The following is a 15,337-nucleotide window of genomic DNA, read 5'->3' on the forward strand; positions in this document are numbered from 1 at the left end:
GAATCCCTGGTGTAGTGGTTCAAGTGTTGGAGCTGGAAGCCAAAGGTTCAAATTCCTGGTCAGCCGTAGCTGGAATAGATAGTCCATTGGCCTGATCCAGCAGCGCCCTTCTTATGACTGACCTTTGGTACTACGCACTTTGACAGGACTAGCCCATTTTCTGCTTCACCTCAAGTGGGAAAACATCTTGGGCCAGTCTTGTGAATGCCCCAGAAGACTCTGAACCACAGCATTCTACTGTAAAACTGCTTTATTCTTTTAAGGTTTCAGGAAGGAGAGAGAAAAGAGGGAGTAATGACAAATACTGGAACTTGAGACACTAGCACCATATGTGGTGTTGCAGAAGGGATGATTCCATGGAAATAAGACCCTGAGGAGCAGAAGAGCCTTCTGCAAATATTTTTTTCCATTATACTCATGAGTAGATCTCTCGGTGCTGGGGTTAGTCAGGAGGAGGAATGGTGCTTGCAGCATGAGCCAATGGCATAAGCACCACCATGAAATGTGGGAGGAAGGGACAGCAGCTGGAACCTGAAATGGAGAAGCCAGGGAAGGGTAATGAAGAGACGTTTTAGAAGCATTTCCTGTGGACAATGGATGGCCCGGCTTCATCATACTCTTGCTTGCTGATCCACATCTGCTGGAAGGTGGAGAGGGAAGCTAAAATGGAGCCGCCAATCCACACAGAGTACTTCCGCTCCGGAGGAGCAATGATCTAGAGGGAGCAAGTGAGAAAGTTAACCAGGGGTGGATGATGCCTTACTAGAGCAGATTACCAAACATTCAAAAAAGAGAAATCGTAATCACCGGGGATTCCAACTTCCCCGATACCTGTTGGGACTCAAAACTCTGCCAAGAGTGTAAGGTCTGACAAATTCCTCCATTGCATCGCTGGCAATTTCATTTCCCAAAAGGTGGAAAAACCAACAAGGGGATCATCTGGGCACTACAATTTAAAAAGGATGTTGACAAGCTGGAACGTGTGCAGAGGAGGGCAACCAAGATGATCAAGGGTCTGGAAATAACCCTATGAGGAGCAATTGAAGGAGCTGGGTATGTTTAGCCTGGAAAAGAGGAGATATGATAGCCATCTTCAAATACCTTAAGGGCTGTCACATGGAGGAGGGAGCATGCTTGTTTTCTCCTGCTCTAGAGGGTAGGACTTGAACCAATAGCTTCAAGTTGCAAGAAAGGAGATTCCGACTAAGCATTTGGAAAATCTGACAGTAAGAGCTGTTCAGCAGTGGAACAGACTCTCACAAGATGTGGTGGACTCTCCTTCCTTGGAGGTTTTTAAACACAGGTTGGATGGCCACCTGTCATGGATGCTTTAGCTGAGATTCCTGCATTGCAGGGGGTTGGATTAAATGACCCTTGGATTCCCTTTCAACTCTTAAGATTCTATTATTCTAATTCTCTATGCTACTAATGATGCTGGTCCCTTATGCAAGAAAAATAATGCTACCTTCACACAAGAGAAAAGCAGCAGAAAAGGCCACCATATTATATCACATTAAACAGCCATCATGGCTTCCCCCAAAGAATTCTGGGACTGGTAATTTGGTTAACCCCCCCCCCAATTCCATAACTGCCAAGTGCCCCAGAGAAAAGGGACATCCTAGTTTTTTAGCCCAAGATCGCGATGACCATTTTGGGTGCCACAATCTCTTGCGCTATCGCACTGAAAAAGTGTTTTTTTTGTGGGGGCTGTGATTTCACCCTGAAAAAGCTCTTTTTCCAGGGTGAAGGTGAGGCGTGGGTCACACGACTCGCCTGAGAGTGCGTCCCGGAAGACGCACATCCCGGTTTGGGGTCTGAACAAGTTGGACGGTATGCTATTAACCTCACAGAGCTACAATTTTCAAAGTGGTTTAAGAGACAACCCCTTTCCACAGAACTCTGGAAATTGTAGCTCTGTGAGGGGAAACAGGGGTCTCCCAGCAACTCTCAGCACCCTGAGCAAACTACACTTCCGAGGATTCTTTGGGGGACGTCATGGCTACTCAAAGTGGTACAATACTGCTTTAAATGCATAGTGCGGATGGGGCCTGAGTCTGCTGCTCTTCAGAAAAATGCAGCTGGCGTATAGAACAGACAGCTTGTTGGATTATGATCTGTAAGGCCTCACCAAGGAAATCCAAGTTACCAAGGACTTTCAGGGAGAAACAATGGTGAAACATTTATTATTATTATTTATTATTACTATTCTATTATTTATACGCCACCCATCTGGCTAGGTTTCCTTAGCCACTCTGGGCGGCTCCCAACAGAACACTAAAAATAGAATAAAACTTCAAACATTAAAAACTTCCCTAAACAGGGCAGCCTTCAGATGTCTTCTCTCTCACACACACAAAACAAATAAACAATCCAGTAACTTCTGAATCTATCACAGCTTTCCTCTTACCTATCTATTGGAATGGAATGCCAAATGTTAATAATTCTGCCGTCTATTTGCCAGTCTCACCTTGATCTTCATGGTGCTGGGTGCCAATGCGGTGATTTCCTTCTGCATGCGGTCAGCGATGCCAGGGTACATGGTGGTGCCGCCAGAGAGCACATTGTTGGCATACAGGTCCTTACGGATGTCGATGTCACACTTCATGATGGAGTTGTAGGTGGTTTCGTGGATGCCTGCAGACTCCATGCCTGGGTTAAAAATAAATAAATTCAAGATTGCAAAATCTGGGGAGCAGATTTAATGCTAATTGACTATATTTGGCACAAAAGGATGTATCCTCACACAGAGGTACATCTTTACCCTGACCTTTGACACCTGAGGTGTGTATTTTCAGGATCCACCTTGTTTTTTGTAGTGGTACCTCAGGTTAAGAACTTAACTCGTTCTGGAGGTCCTTTCTTAACCTGAAACTGTTCTTAACCCAAGGTACTATTTCTGGGTGAGTGGAGTCTGTAACCTGAAGCATCTGTAACCCGAGGTACCACTGTATTAAGTTGCCTTAAACTGTTTTTAATGTTGCATTTTAAATTACTGTAAACCGCCCTGGGACCTCAGGGTGAAGGGCTGGCAATTAATGATAATTCTGCAAGTGGCAGGCGTGGTTGTATTCATTCTGAGAGCCAATCTAGCTCAGCCTTGTATTTAACTACCATGCCTGGTCCCCACAGGCGACGAGTAATTCTGTGCAAGCGAACAGGCTAGTGGAGGAGGGATGGATCAGCCTGGCCTCCACAGTCATAACAGAAACCGTGGAGGCTGTCAGCAGACGAGAAACAGAGAGAGCTAGCCTGGTAGAAAACAAACAGGAAAAAGCAATTGCCAAGAGGCTAGTAAAAACAGCAACAACAACACCCAAAGCCCTCCCACGAAGTGCCTTTATTAGGGCAATCGCTAAGTTGCCAAGTTTTAAGCAAGTTTTATTTTAAAAAAATTTGGCTCCTACGGGCCTTGTGAGCTCCCATTAGGGCTAGAGACAGAACGTAGTATCTCCCAGATTTGATTTTAATAAGGTGAAACAGCCCATACTGCTTCTTTGTCATGCTAGTCCCGGGTACATCTTGCAATCTCTTCTGCACCTGGTGTTGCAATGCCGGAAGGAGTTTGAGGAAAGAAGGGTGGCCCCCTCCACCCGTGGCTGGGAGATCTTTTAAAGCGAGGAGGCCCACAGAGAAGAATCCTTCGCCAAGGGCAAAAGCCGAAGGATTTTGTGATGGCCTCAAGTTACAGCAGCTGCTTAGCAGGAGGTCATGCTTCCCCCTCCATTTAGGAGAAGGAGGATACTATCCTGGAATTTTGCCGCTTCCCTGCCTATTTTTGGGGTAGAAAAAAGAGCATCGGAGAGCCCTGTCCTGGCGCGATCAGCTGTTCCTCTCCACCCACTGCCAAAGCCTCGGCCCTAATCCGCAAGTGGAATGTGTCTACCTGATACCCCTCTCTCTGGTCAAGGCTGGTATCATCGAGACGCCCACCCTGGGCTCCCTTGCACTTCCTGACGTGTGTCAGTAAAGGTTTTCGCCATCAATAAAACCAGTGTGACATTTCTGAGCAGTCTCAAAGGAGAAGGCTGACCTTTTTGCCACTGACATGCCTTAACCCCTCACACATCTCTCTGTTGCCACCCCGGCCAGCAAACCTCCGCTTGATGGCATTTGCAGAAGCTCCCCATCCCTCACCTATGGCCGCAACTGATGTCTCAGGTACTCCAGACCCCTCACTCTTCCAGAACAAGCCCACCAGTTGCAGATTAGCCTGCCCCCCCACCTATAAGCCCCATGGAAAAGGTATTCTAATACATGGTTGGGTCATTCTGTGGGCCCTCCAAATGCTGTTAGACCCCCCCCCCCAACACCCTTCAGCCACAGCCACCAGAGCCAATGGTCTGGCATAATAGAGCTATGGGGCAGCAGTCTCCGCTAGGGAGGTCCCCTGTGCTCCCGCTGTTACTTTCTCACCGATAAACGAGGGTTGGAAGAGGGTCTCTGGGCACCGGAAACGCTCGTTGCCAATGGTGATGACTTGCCCATCAGGCAGCTCGTAGCTCTTCTCTAGGGAGGAGGAGGAAGCAGCGGTGGCCATCTCGTTCTCAAAGTCCAAAGCCACGTAGCCCAGCTTCTCCTTGATGTCGCGCACAATCTCCCGTTCAGCTGCGGGGAGGCAGGAAGGATTTGATCCGTTAGAGCAGGCACAGGCAACCTTGGCTCTCCAGATGTTTTGGAACTACAACTCTCATGATCCCTGATCACTGGCCCTGTTACCTAGGGATCATGGGAGTTGTAGTTCCAAAACATCTGGAGAGCCAAGGTTGCCTATGCCTGCGTTAGAGGAAGCCCACAGCTTGGAAGAACTGGTTCTGTCGCTCAGCTGTAGGCTCCATCTGCACTGAAGATTTAAAGCACTATCATACCGCTTTGAACAGTCGTGGCCCCCCTGGGAGCTGCAGTTTTGTTATGGGTACTGAGAAGCGCCAGGAGATTCCGTTTTTACTATTTTCAGTTTTATACATTTCAATAATTTTATAATCATTTTAACATTTCAAAGCTTGACTTCCTTCCCCCTCTTCCTGCGGTTCCTTAAATTTATTTTTAATATTTTCTGCATATGCAAATTAACTTAATTTGCTCATTTATTCATGTACTTTAAAGATATACTCTTATAAAACTGCAGGTTATTACAATAATCCTGCCAATGTTCTTATTTGTTTACAGTTTGTATGTAAATATTCCATAAACTATTTCCATTCTTTTATAAAAAAAAGTTTGTTAACTTGTTGTTTTCTGTTAAGTTTTGCCATTTCTGCATATTCTGTAAGTTTTTGTATCCATTCTTCATTTGCTGGGATGAATTATTCTTTCCATTTTTGGGCAAGTAACATTCTTGCTGCCGTAGTTGCATACATACATGAATAAATTTCTATACAGTTTGGGTAGTTATGTCTCTACAATTCCCCAAAAAGGAAAAGTTCTGGGTTGGTTTTTTTTACAAACGTTATTTTAAACATCTTTTTCAATTCGTTATATTCCTGTTTCTCTCGGAGAGCTACAATTCCCAGGGTTCCCTGGGAGGAGGGATTGACTGTTTAAACCACTCTGAGAACTGTAGCTCTGTGAGGGCGATAGGGGTCGCCTACAGTGTTCGTGAAGCTACCAACATGAGTCTGACCAAACTGTGGGAGGCAGTGGAAGACAGGAGTGCCTGGCGTGCTATGGTCCATGGGGTCACGAAGAGTCGGACACGACTAAACAACAAACAACTCTCAGCATCCTTAACAAACTACACCTCCGAGGATTCTTTGGTTGAAACCATGATTGTTCAAAGTGGTATGATACTGCTCTAAATGTATACCGGTAGTGCACATGGGGTCAGAGTTAAGGCCAGGCATCCCCAAACTTCGACCCTCCAGATGTTTTGGACTACAATTCCCATCTTCCCCGACCACTGGTCCTGTTAGCTAGGGATCATGGGAGTTGTAGGCCAAAACATCTGGAGGGCCGCAGTTTGGGGATGCCTGGTTAAGGCATTCAGTGTTTGTTTTCAAATGGCATGAACAATGTTCTTGGCCGGTGCGGGGAGTAGACTCAAGCAGATATTGGCTGCAGAATTAAAGCGTACCACATAGCAGTTCACTTACCAGTGGTGACGAAGGAATAGCCACGCTCGGTTAGGATCTTCATCAGGTAGTCGGTGAGGTCGCGGCCGGCCAGATCCAAGCGCTGTATGGCATGGGGCAAGGCATAGCCCTCATAGATGGGGACGTTGTGGGTAACGCCATCTCCAGAGTCCAGTACAATTCCTACAGAAGAGGAGACCAGAGTTGGTAGAGAGCTGGAGAGAGAGAGAGAGAAGACTGCTAGGTGTCCCACAAGACAAGTCTCTTGGCTGGGGGCGGATGGGGGCTTGTATCCTGGTGAATGCATGCCAGATGGCTGCCAGTTAACATTTGCCACAACACTTTAGAGCAGGGGTTGCCAACCCAGCACCCACACAAGTACCATGGCGCTCCAGACTCTGAGCTTTCTTGCCCTCCTAGAAAGAAAGGGGACCAATGGGCCTTCTAAGCATTTTATAATTTCTGTATTTTAGAATTTCTGTTTTGTTGGAAGCCGCCCAGAGTGGCTAGGGGAACCCGGCCAGATGGGCGGGGTATAAATAATAAATTATTATTATTATTATTATTATTATTATTATTAGAAACAAGAGTGGTGTGGTCACCTTGTATATTTTCCCCGGCACTGAGGAATGCTCCATGTTCCTGTTAGACAGAAACAGCAGCATTGTGCGTGTGTTTGTGTGTAATAATCAATACTGCGTGATCTCCAGAATCAGGATCAGCAGGGCATAGCTGACTTCTCATGGCTGCCAGGGGTGGCGGTCTCTCTAATTTTGTGTTATGACACACTCTCCATGGCAGCCATTTTGTGTTATGCCCCTACCCCACCCCCGTATAGTAGCTACTGTTTTGTGACTGGCCCAAATGAAATGTACCCACTGGTCCTGAAAGTTTGGCAACCCCTGCCCTAGCGTAGAGGTGGGGAACCATTTTCAGTCTGAGGACCACGTTCCTTTCTGGAGGTCTTGGGGTCAGAGGCAAAAGGGGCCGGAGCAAGAGGAGCAACAAATGTAAATTGCTTGTTAAACAGCCCACAATCTCCCTGCAAACAAGTCAGGATGAATGAATCATAGAATCACAGAGTTGGAAGGGACCCAGAGGGTCATCTCATCCAGCCCTCTCCAATACAGGAACATGCAGCTGTCCCATACGGAGATCGAACCTGCAACTTTGACGTTATCAGCACCATGCTCTTCTAACCAACTGAGCTAAAGGTAAAAGTAAAGGTACCCCTGACCGTTAGGTCGAGTCACGGACAACTCTGGGGTTGCGCTCTCATCTTGCTCTATAGGCCAAGGGAGCCGGCGTTCGTCCACAGACAGCTTCCGGGTCATGTAACCAGCATGACTAAGCTGCTTCTGGCAAACCAGAGCAGCACACGGAAACGCCGTTTCCCTTCCCACCAGCGTGGTACCTATTTACCTACTTGTACTTTGACGTGCTTTCGAACTGCTAGATGGGCAGGAGCTGGGACCGAGCAACGGGAGCTCACCCAGTCGCGGGGATTCGAACCGCCGACCTTCTGATTGGCAAGCCCTAGGCTCTGTGGTTTAGACCACAGCACCACCCGTGTCACCAACTGAGCTACCCAGTGCTTAATAAACAGCTGGTCTGGAAGCAGCTGGGAAGTCCATTCCATTTAAAACATGTTTACCCCTGCCTCTTGGTCCCAAGGGGGGGGTCAACCAACAATTTTGCTGATTTCGCCCCCCCTCCCAGTGTGTGCGCACACACACACACACGCGCGCACACACACACACACACACACACACACACACACACACACACACACACACACCTTACCAGTGGTACGGCCAGAAGCATAGAGAGACAGCACTGCCTGAATAGCCACATACATGGCGGGCACATTGAAGGTTTCAAACATAATCTGGGTCATCTTCTCCCGGTTGGCTTTGGGGTTGAGGGGGGCCTCGGTGAGCAGGGTGGGGTGCTCCTCGGGGGCCACGCGCAGCTCGTTGTAGAAAGTGTGGTGCCAGATCTTCTCCATGTCGTCCCAGTTGGTGATGATGCCGTGCTCGATGGGGTATTTCAAGGTCAGGATGCCTCTCTTGCTCTGGGCCTCGTCTCCCACGTAGGAGTCTTTCTGACCCATGCCCACCATGACGCCCTGGAAGCAAGCGAGAGCAGGGACTCAGGAGAGGGTGGTCCTTTAGGGAGAGCCAGACCATTGCCAAACCAGCCTGCCTTCGGACCAGAGGGCGGCTCCATGTGGCCCTTGTGGAACACAGCAGTGGAGAGGAGGATGGGGGCAAAACCTGGCTCCAGCCACTGTTGGGCTCCCTGCCCACCAGCCCCAGTGGGTCCTGGCCACCACAGCTGGTCCTCCCCGGGGGCGTCTTACCTATAGAGGCTAGGGAGCCAAGTTCTGGAGGATGCCAGGGAAGAGGTGGAGGTTGGACGCGGCGCCTCCTGGCATCAGCTCGCCTCCCTTGCCCGCCTCCGCCATGTGAAGCAGCGCCGCGCCCGGATCCTTTGCACTACGGCGCCAGATATGCTTAAAACGGCTCTGGTCCTCCCCATGCTTTTGGGTGCTTAATTTCAAGCAAAATAGACATAGGGGGTTGGGGGGGGTTCACGTTTGTTTACAAACACTGCCCTCCAATCTGGATTCTGTTCTCCCAATCATCCCCTTAAAGGGAGCAGGGAATGGTGCTTCCCCCTGTCCAAAAGGGTACAGAGTATTCAAGGCCGGCAAAGTCATTTGGGTAGCAAATCCGAGTAGTGCCTTGTCCCCTCTAGGGCAATAAGGGCTGTAGCTCAGTGGCAGAACATCTGCTTGGCATGCAGAAGGTCCCAGGTTCACTCCCCTGTGGCATCTCCAGGCAGAGCCAGGAGAGACTGCATGCCGAAAACTCTGGAAAGTTGCTACCAGCCAGTGTAGACAACTGTTTATATAGGGCAACTGTCTGGCTCTGTAGAAGGCAACTTACTTTGCCTCTATGTTCCTACTGCAATAGCAGTATGGTGCTGGAGGAGACTCTTGAGAGTCCCATGGACTGCAAGAAGATCAAACCTATGCATTCTGAAGGAAATCAGCCCTGAGTGCTCACTGGAAGGACATATCCTGAAGCTGAGGCTCCAATACTTTGGCCACCTCATGAGAAGAGAAGACTCCCTGGAAAAGACCCTGATGTTGGGAAAGATGGAGGGCACAAGGAGAAGGGGACGAGATGGTTGGACAGTGTTCTCAAAGCCACCAACATGAGTCTAACCAAACTGCGGGAGGCAGTGCAAGACAGGAGTGCCTGGCGTGCTATGGTCCATGGGGTCACGAAGAGTCGGACATGACTAAACAACAACAAACAACAACATACAGCTAAGATTAGGTTGACAGTAAAAGTTAAATAACTGATAGTTTATTGTCCTTTTTCTTACACTCATATTCAGCCGAGTAACTCCTTGTTACTCGATGATAACTAAGATATTGAAATTATTATTGTTAGTTATTGTTATTATTGTTGGAATTTATACCGCACCTTTCTACCAAAATGCACCTCCCCACGAACTTTGTACAAAGCAAATCAGGATGTAGACTCAATAAACAGTGTCTGAAACTTGAAGCATCCCCCCCCTCTGTGTGTGTGTGTGTGTGTGAGAGAGAGAGAGAGAGAGAGAGAGAGAAAGAGAGAGAGAGAAAGGACTCTCCAAGTGTCCCTATTTTCCAGGGACAGTCTTGGATTTACAGAAGCTGTCCTGGTTTCTGATTTTATCCCGGAATGTCCAGCTTTTCCTTAAAGGTAAAGGGACCCCTGACCGTTAGGTCCAGTCGCGAACGACTCTGGGGTTGCGGCGCTCATCTCGCTTTATTGGCCGAGGGAGCCAGCGTACGGTTTCTGGTTCCTCATTGGATAAATGTTGGAGGGAATGGAGTTATGCAACCCCCCAGCCAAGGAGACAACCTTTAGAAGACATCTGAAGGGAAGGTTTTTAAAAAAATGTTTAACATTTAATTATGTTTTTTATATATGTTGGAAGCTATCAGAGTGGCTGGGGCAACCCTGTCAGATGGGTGGGGTATAAATAATAAAATTATTATTATTATTATTATTATTATTATTGAATAGGGCATCCCTATTTTCACTGGAGAAATGTTGGAGGGCATGACAGGCTCCCTTTCTCCCCTTGCCATTGACCCTTATGCCCTGGCTCCCAAATGCTCTTTGCCTTCTAAGCTTTGGCCTAGCAGCTGTTTAAGAGCATAACTTCACCCCAGGAGGAAACCAAATGCCATTGGAAAGCCAAGAGGCAAATGATCTCTTAATTGCCTGGGTTGGAATTTGTCAGGGAGACCCCTGCTGTTCTGGGGGTGATCTCCCACAGGCCGCCTGTAAGGTCATATACACATGGCTGCAGGTGGAGAACTCCAAAGGGAAGGCCACCCACATCCTTGCTCTCTCCTTAGGGTGCCCCACCTCCAGACCCGTGTGGGGTGGGCGGGTTTGCAGGCGCATTCTGAAGCTTTCTAAAATTGGCGGCGGTGCTTTTTCTACTCAATCACCCGCACATCATTCGGCTTTTATTAGTTGGTCTGCAATGTTCCCTCAAGGGCCACATTCACACCGTCTATTTAAGGCCACTAAGATACCACGTTAAGAGTCCTGGATTCCTCCAAAGAACCCTGGGAACTGCAGCTTGTTAAGGGTGCTAAGGAGACCCCTAACCGTGGAGGGAGAACACAGCCATTGTGGTTAGGAGCCCTCGCTTGTGTTACCCTCCATGAATCTGCTTAGTCCCCTTTTAAAGCCAGCTATTGCAGTGGCTAGGGACGCGGGTGGCGCTGTGGGTTAAACCACAGAGCCTAGGGCTTGCCGATCAGAAGGTCGGTGGTTCGAATCCCCATGACGGGGTGAGCTCCTGTTGCTCAGTCCCAGCTCCTGCCAACCTAGCAGTTCGAAAGCACATCAAAGTGCAAGTAGACAAATCAGTACCTCTACAGCGGGAAGGGAAACGGCATTTCCGTGTGCTGCTCTGGTTCGCCAGAAGCGGCTTTGTCATGCTGGCCACATGACCTGGAAGCTGTACGCCGGCTCCCTCGGCCAATAACGCGAGATAAGCGCCACAACCCCAGAGTCGGTCACGGCTGGACCTAATGCAGTGGCTATCACTGCCTCCTCTGTGGCGTGTGAAAGAGCACTTCTTTTTCTGTCCAGAAACTTCACTCCTGCCCTAGGGAGCAGCAGGGACTGCAGTGAAAGCAGTCACTTTCAACGGTCACAACTTCGATCCCCAAAGAAACCTAGGAGTTCTACAGTTCTTAGGAGACCCTCTATTCTCCTCCCAGAGCTACAATTCCCAGAGCTCCCTGGAAAAGGAGGATTGGTTGTTAAAGCACTCTGGCCAACGATCACTTGCTATTGCTGTATGGAGAGGCACAACAAAAGTGAGAGGAAAACCACAATTCCACGCAGTACATTTTGGGATACAAAAAGATACGGGACTGCAGGGGGAAGTTACGGGACGTGTATCGATTGGAAACGAAGCAGCGTGGCTTCCCCAAAACTTTGGCAGGCACAAACACGATTGAAAGCAAGATTGTTTTGAAGGGAGAGATTTGCCAATTGTGTTATTGAGCTAAGTCTGATCATATAGTCTGCATTGTATAATCCTGAGTGCATGGCTTAGCCACCCCCTCCCCCTATTGCTCTCTTTGCCTCTCTGTGTGCCAAAGGGTAAGCCTGAGAAGGAAGCATTGCATAGAACTGACAGGAAGACAGAACAGCCTTGTAAAATGAAAACATTCCTCTTATCAAAGGGAATGATGCGTTAGCTGCCGAAGACACGGAACTTACCCAAGGGCACCGGGGCCAGCCAGAGATATGAATTCGACAGTAATTGACAATACGCATAGATGATGTGAAGGGGGGAGGGGGAGATGCGCAAATCACCATTGTCCCCTATAGCCCTGTTTATGTTACCCCTGCCTTTGCCTCAATGTTTCTGACCTTTGCCTTTGCGTCTATGCACTCAAGGCTGCCTGAGTCAGCATGTGTCTGTGCACAAGGACCGGACAGAGTGCGTGCGCACATTTATAGAGGAGGGGGAAAGGAGCCCAAAGAAGTGTATAAGAAGCTTTGCAATTTGTGTTTCTCTACTCTTGTCGTGAGGCTTAACCACCAAGAGTCTCTTAATTAAGAATTAAACTCTTTCTCTGGATTCAACCCCGGTGTCTTATTGACTATCTCTGTCCTGCCTGGGCGCAACTTAAGGACCCTTAGTAGCTGATAAGGCTGCAGTTTATATAATCGCCCTGGTAACACCATAAGCACAAATCGCCATGAATGCCACAGTAAGCTACCATTCCCAGAGCGGTTTAACAGCCAATCCCTCCTCACAGGGAGCTCTGAGAATTGTAGTTCTGCAAGGGGAAAGAGGGTCTCTCCTAACAATTCTCAGCACCCTTCACAAACTGAACTCCCCGGGATTATTGCGGGAAAGTTGTGGCTTTTTAAAGTGGCAGGGCTCTGCTTTAAATGAATAGTGCAAGTGGGGGCCAAACAGAGCCTTGCAACCACTGCTTCCTTACCTGGTGTCTTGGGCGCCCAACGATGGAGGGGAAGACAGCGCGGGGAGCATCGTCCCCGGCAAAGCCGGCCTTCACCAAACCGGAGCCGTTGTCGCACACCAAGGCAGTTGTCTCCTCGTCATCACACATGGTGCTGGCTCACTAAGGGATGAGAGATGGGTGGCGAGGGTTACATTCTGGAAGTGATCCACACTGACCTCATCTGTTCCTCTTTTCTCCCCCCTGACAGCAGTCCTTCTGTGCCATATCTATGTGGGGCAAGTGTTGCCAGGTCTAGAGCATCCCATACCCTGAAATTTCAGGGCCCAAACTTGAGACCTAATGGCGGGCCATTAAACACGGCACATGAAACATGAAACACGGTCGCTGAGAACACGTAATTCAATTTTTTTTAAAAAAATTGCAAGGGCTAGCAAATTAGCGAATACATCACTGGTTGGAAATCCCTCCCAGATTCCATCTGATTCCTTTTCTCCTGTGCGAACTTTAGGATTCAGGAAGGGGGAAGGGGTTGTTTGCCCTGGTTTTCCTCCCTCTTGTATAATAAACTCATAGGGTGTGAACCAACTAAATTCTACTTTGAGTAGACCTATTAAAATCAAGGGACCTAATTTAGAGCTCATCCACACTTCCGCTGGTGTCCTGTCTAGAAAGCATGGGTCCCCACCTTGCCCCACTACTTTCCAAGAGAAAAGCTGCTCTTTAGCGATAGATTGGGGAAAATAGCAATCTGGGGGAAATCCGAATTGCAGCTTTGGGGAGGGGGGCAGGGAGGAGCAGCAGGACAAGAGGAAGTGCAGATAAGCCCTTAGCCATGCTGATGAATTTCAATGGGTCTACTCTGAGTAGGACTAACATTGGAGTCAGCCTATAGAGTTTCGCCTACAATGGTAAAACCCAGAAAAGCTAGAATCGACCTGGATACTTTCCAGTCCGGGACGCGAGCAGATTGCATTTCCAAATAGAAAGCTTCCTCAGCTTCCCGCTTGGCAGAAAGCAAACATTTTAAGCGTACACGCCAGACAGCTGTAGCTGTAATCAGTGGCGGCGGCAGGAGAAAGTTGGTTCCAAATTCTAGACTAGAGCAATGCTGCCTATTCCAGCATTGCTGGCAGCTCACCACGGCCTTAGGCAGAGGTTTTCCGCTGGGACCCTTTCAACGGAAGATGCCATGCATTGAATGTGAAGAACAGAAGAGGCTGGCTGCTGGATCAGGCCAAAGACCCACAGAGTCCAGCATTCTGTTCTTGCAGCCAAAGCAGATGCCTTTGGGAAACTCGCAGAGAGGACCCAAGCTCTCTCTCCCTACTTGCAATTCCCAGGAGTTACCGTAGCCTTCAGAGGCCATTGGCATCCTTCTCCAGTCATTGGTCTAATCCCCTTTAAAAACCGGCCAAGATGTGGCCATCACTGTCCCTTGGGGGAGCAAATTCCACAGTTGAACTACGCAGCAGCGTGTGAATAAGTCCTTCCTTTTGCCTGCCCCGAATCTGCCAACATTCAGAGTCATGGGATGCCCACGAGTTGGAAGCGTGTCTTAAGAGAGGCAGAAAAACACCCCCCTCTACAACTTCTGCCCACCATGCATAATTGTATACACCTCTCAGTCGTATCCTCCCTTAACTTGCATCCGCCCCCCCAAAAAAACCTAACTAAAAAAATGATCATGGGGAAAGATGCTCGGTGTCTTTGCCCTTTTAGTTGCCGCTTTCCCAGGTCCGCATTATCCTTTGTAGAGGTGACCATGCCTGGCCTATTATTCCTTTTCACTATGACTGGCAATGCCTTTCCAGGGGATCAAGGCCCTTAGTTCAGTCACAGAGCATCTGCCTTGCATGTAGAAGGTCTCATGTCCAATCCCCAGCATATCCAGGTAAGGAAGGGGGAGACGCCTGTCTGAAATCCTGGAGAGGAATCCTGGAGAGGCAGTACGGACACTTCTGAGACAAATGGACTCAACATAAGGCAGCTTCTGATCTTCCTACAAGCAGTTCTGTCTCGCCCAGCCCTGCGTACACACCACACATTTAAAGCATATTTTCCCACACACCCAATAAGCCTGGGAACTGTGGTTTGTTAAAGGTGCTGGGAATTGTAGCTCTGTGAAGGGGTAGATGACAATGCCCAGGATTCTTTGCAAGGTGGGGAGGAGAAACACGCTTTAAATGTATGCTGCGTACACAGCCGGAGTCTCTGCCCCAGAGAGCTTACAGTCGGCGTCAGCTGCTCTGGGGGTACTCACCAGTTCCTGCAGCAGCCCAGAGAAAGGAAGCAATGAGCAGTCAGGCTTGGCTCGCAGGGTTCAGTCTTTTATACCCCTAAACTCCCACCGGCCTTACTCCTCCCCTCCCCTCTGCTCCTGCCAGCCTCTCTCACCCTCTGCTTCCTTCCCCCTGCAGGGGTTGAAAGGGACGTTTCATACATTCCATATTTGGACACATTCCAGGCCACCTGTCACTTGTGCCTTTCATGGGCAATTATGGCTCAGCTGCTGGGGGAAGCCAGACCCCACCTGCTTACCTCCCACCCCTCACCAGTCTGGCCTCTCTCCTTCTCCCATCTCTGTTTTGCAGACACTTGCAATGCCAAGAGTTGGGGGACAGGGACGGGACAGAAGGAGGATCTGTAAAGATCCATTTGCTACCTTCGGATTGCGAGAGATGGAGGCACTTTGCTCAGGGGTCTTAATTTTAGATGCAAGTGGGCAACCCGTGGCCTGTGGACC

The 15,337-nt window shown here is 48.9% G+C and overlaps 1 protein-coding gene across 1 annotated transcript; it reads right to left on the minus strand.

Annotated features, from left to right (window-relative positions):
• Positions 1-235: 235 nt before the first annotated feature.
• On the minus strand, positions 236-14,988 carry LOC118075728 (actin, alpha cardiac muscle 1). The gene is made up of 7 exons (XM_035097922.3): positions 14,855-14,988; positions 12,613-12,753; positions 7,872-8,196; positions 6,090-6,251; positions 4,414-4,605; positions 2,468-2,649; positions 236-715 (listed from the first exon to the last, which is right to left on the minus strand). Exons 2-7 carry the CDS (start codon positions 12,739-12,741, stop codon positions 572-574), a joined length of 1,134 nt encoding a protein of 377 aa, XP_034953813.1. The 5' UTR covers positions 12,742-12,753; positions 14,855-14,988; the 3' UTR covers positions 236-571.
• Positions 14,989-15,337: the final 349 nt, after the last annotated feature.

The sequence above is a fragment of the Zootoca vivipara genome, chromosome 16 (genome assembly GCF_965207765.1).
Source record: "Zootoca vivipara chromosome 16, rZooViv2.hap1.1, whole genome shotgun sequence".
Taxonomy (NCBI): Eukaryota; Metazoa; Chordata; class Lepidosauria; order Squamata; family Lacertidae; genus Zootoca; species Zootoca vivipara.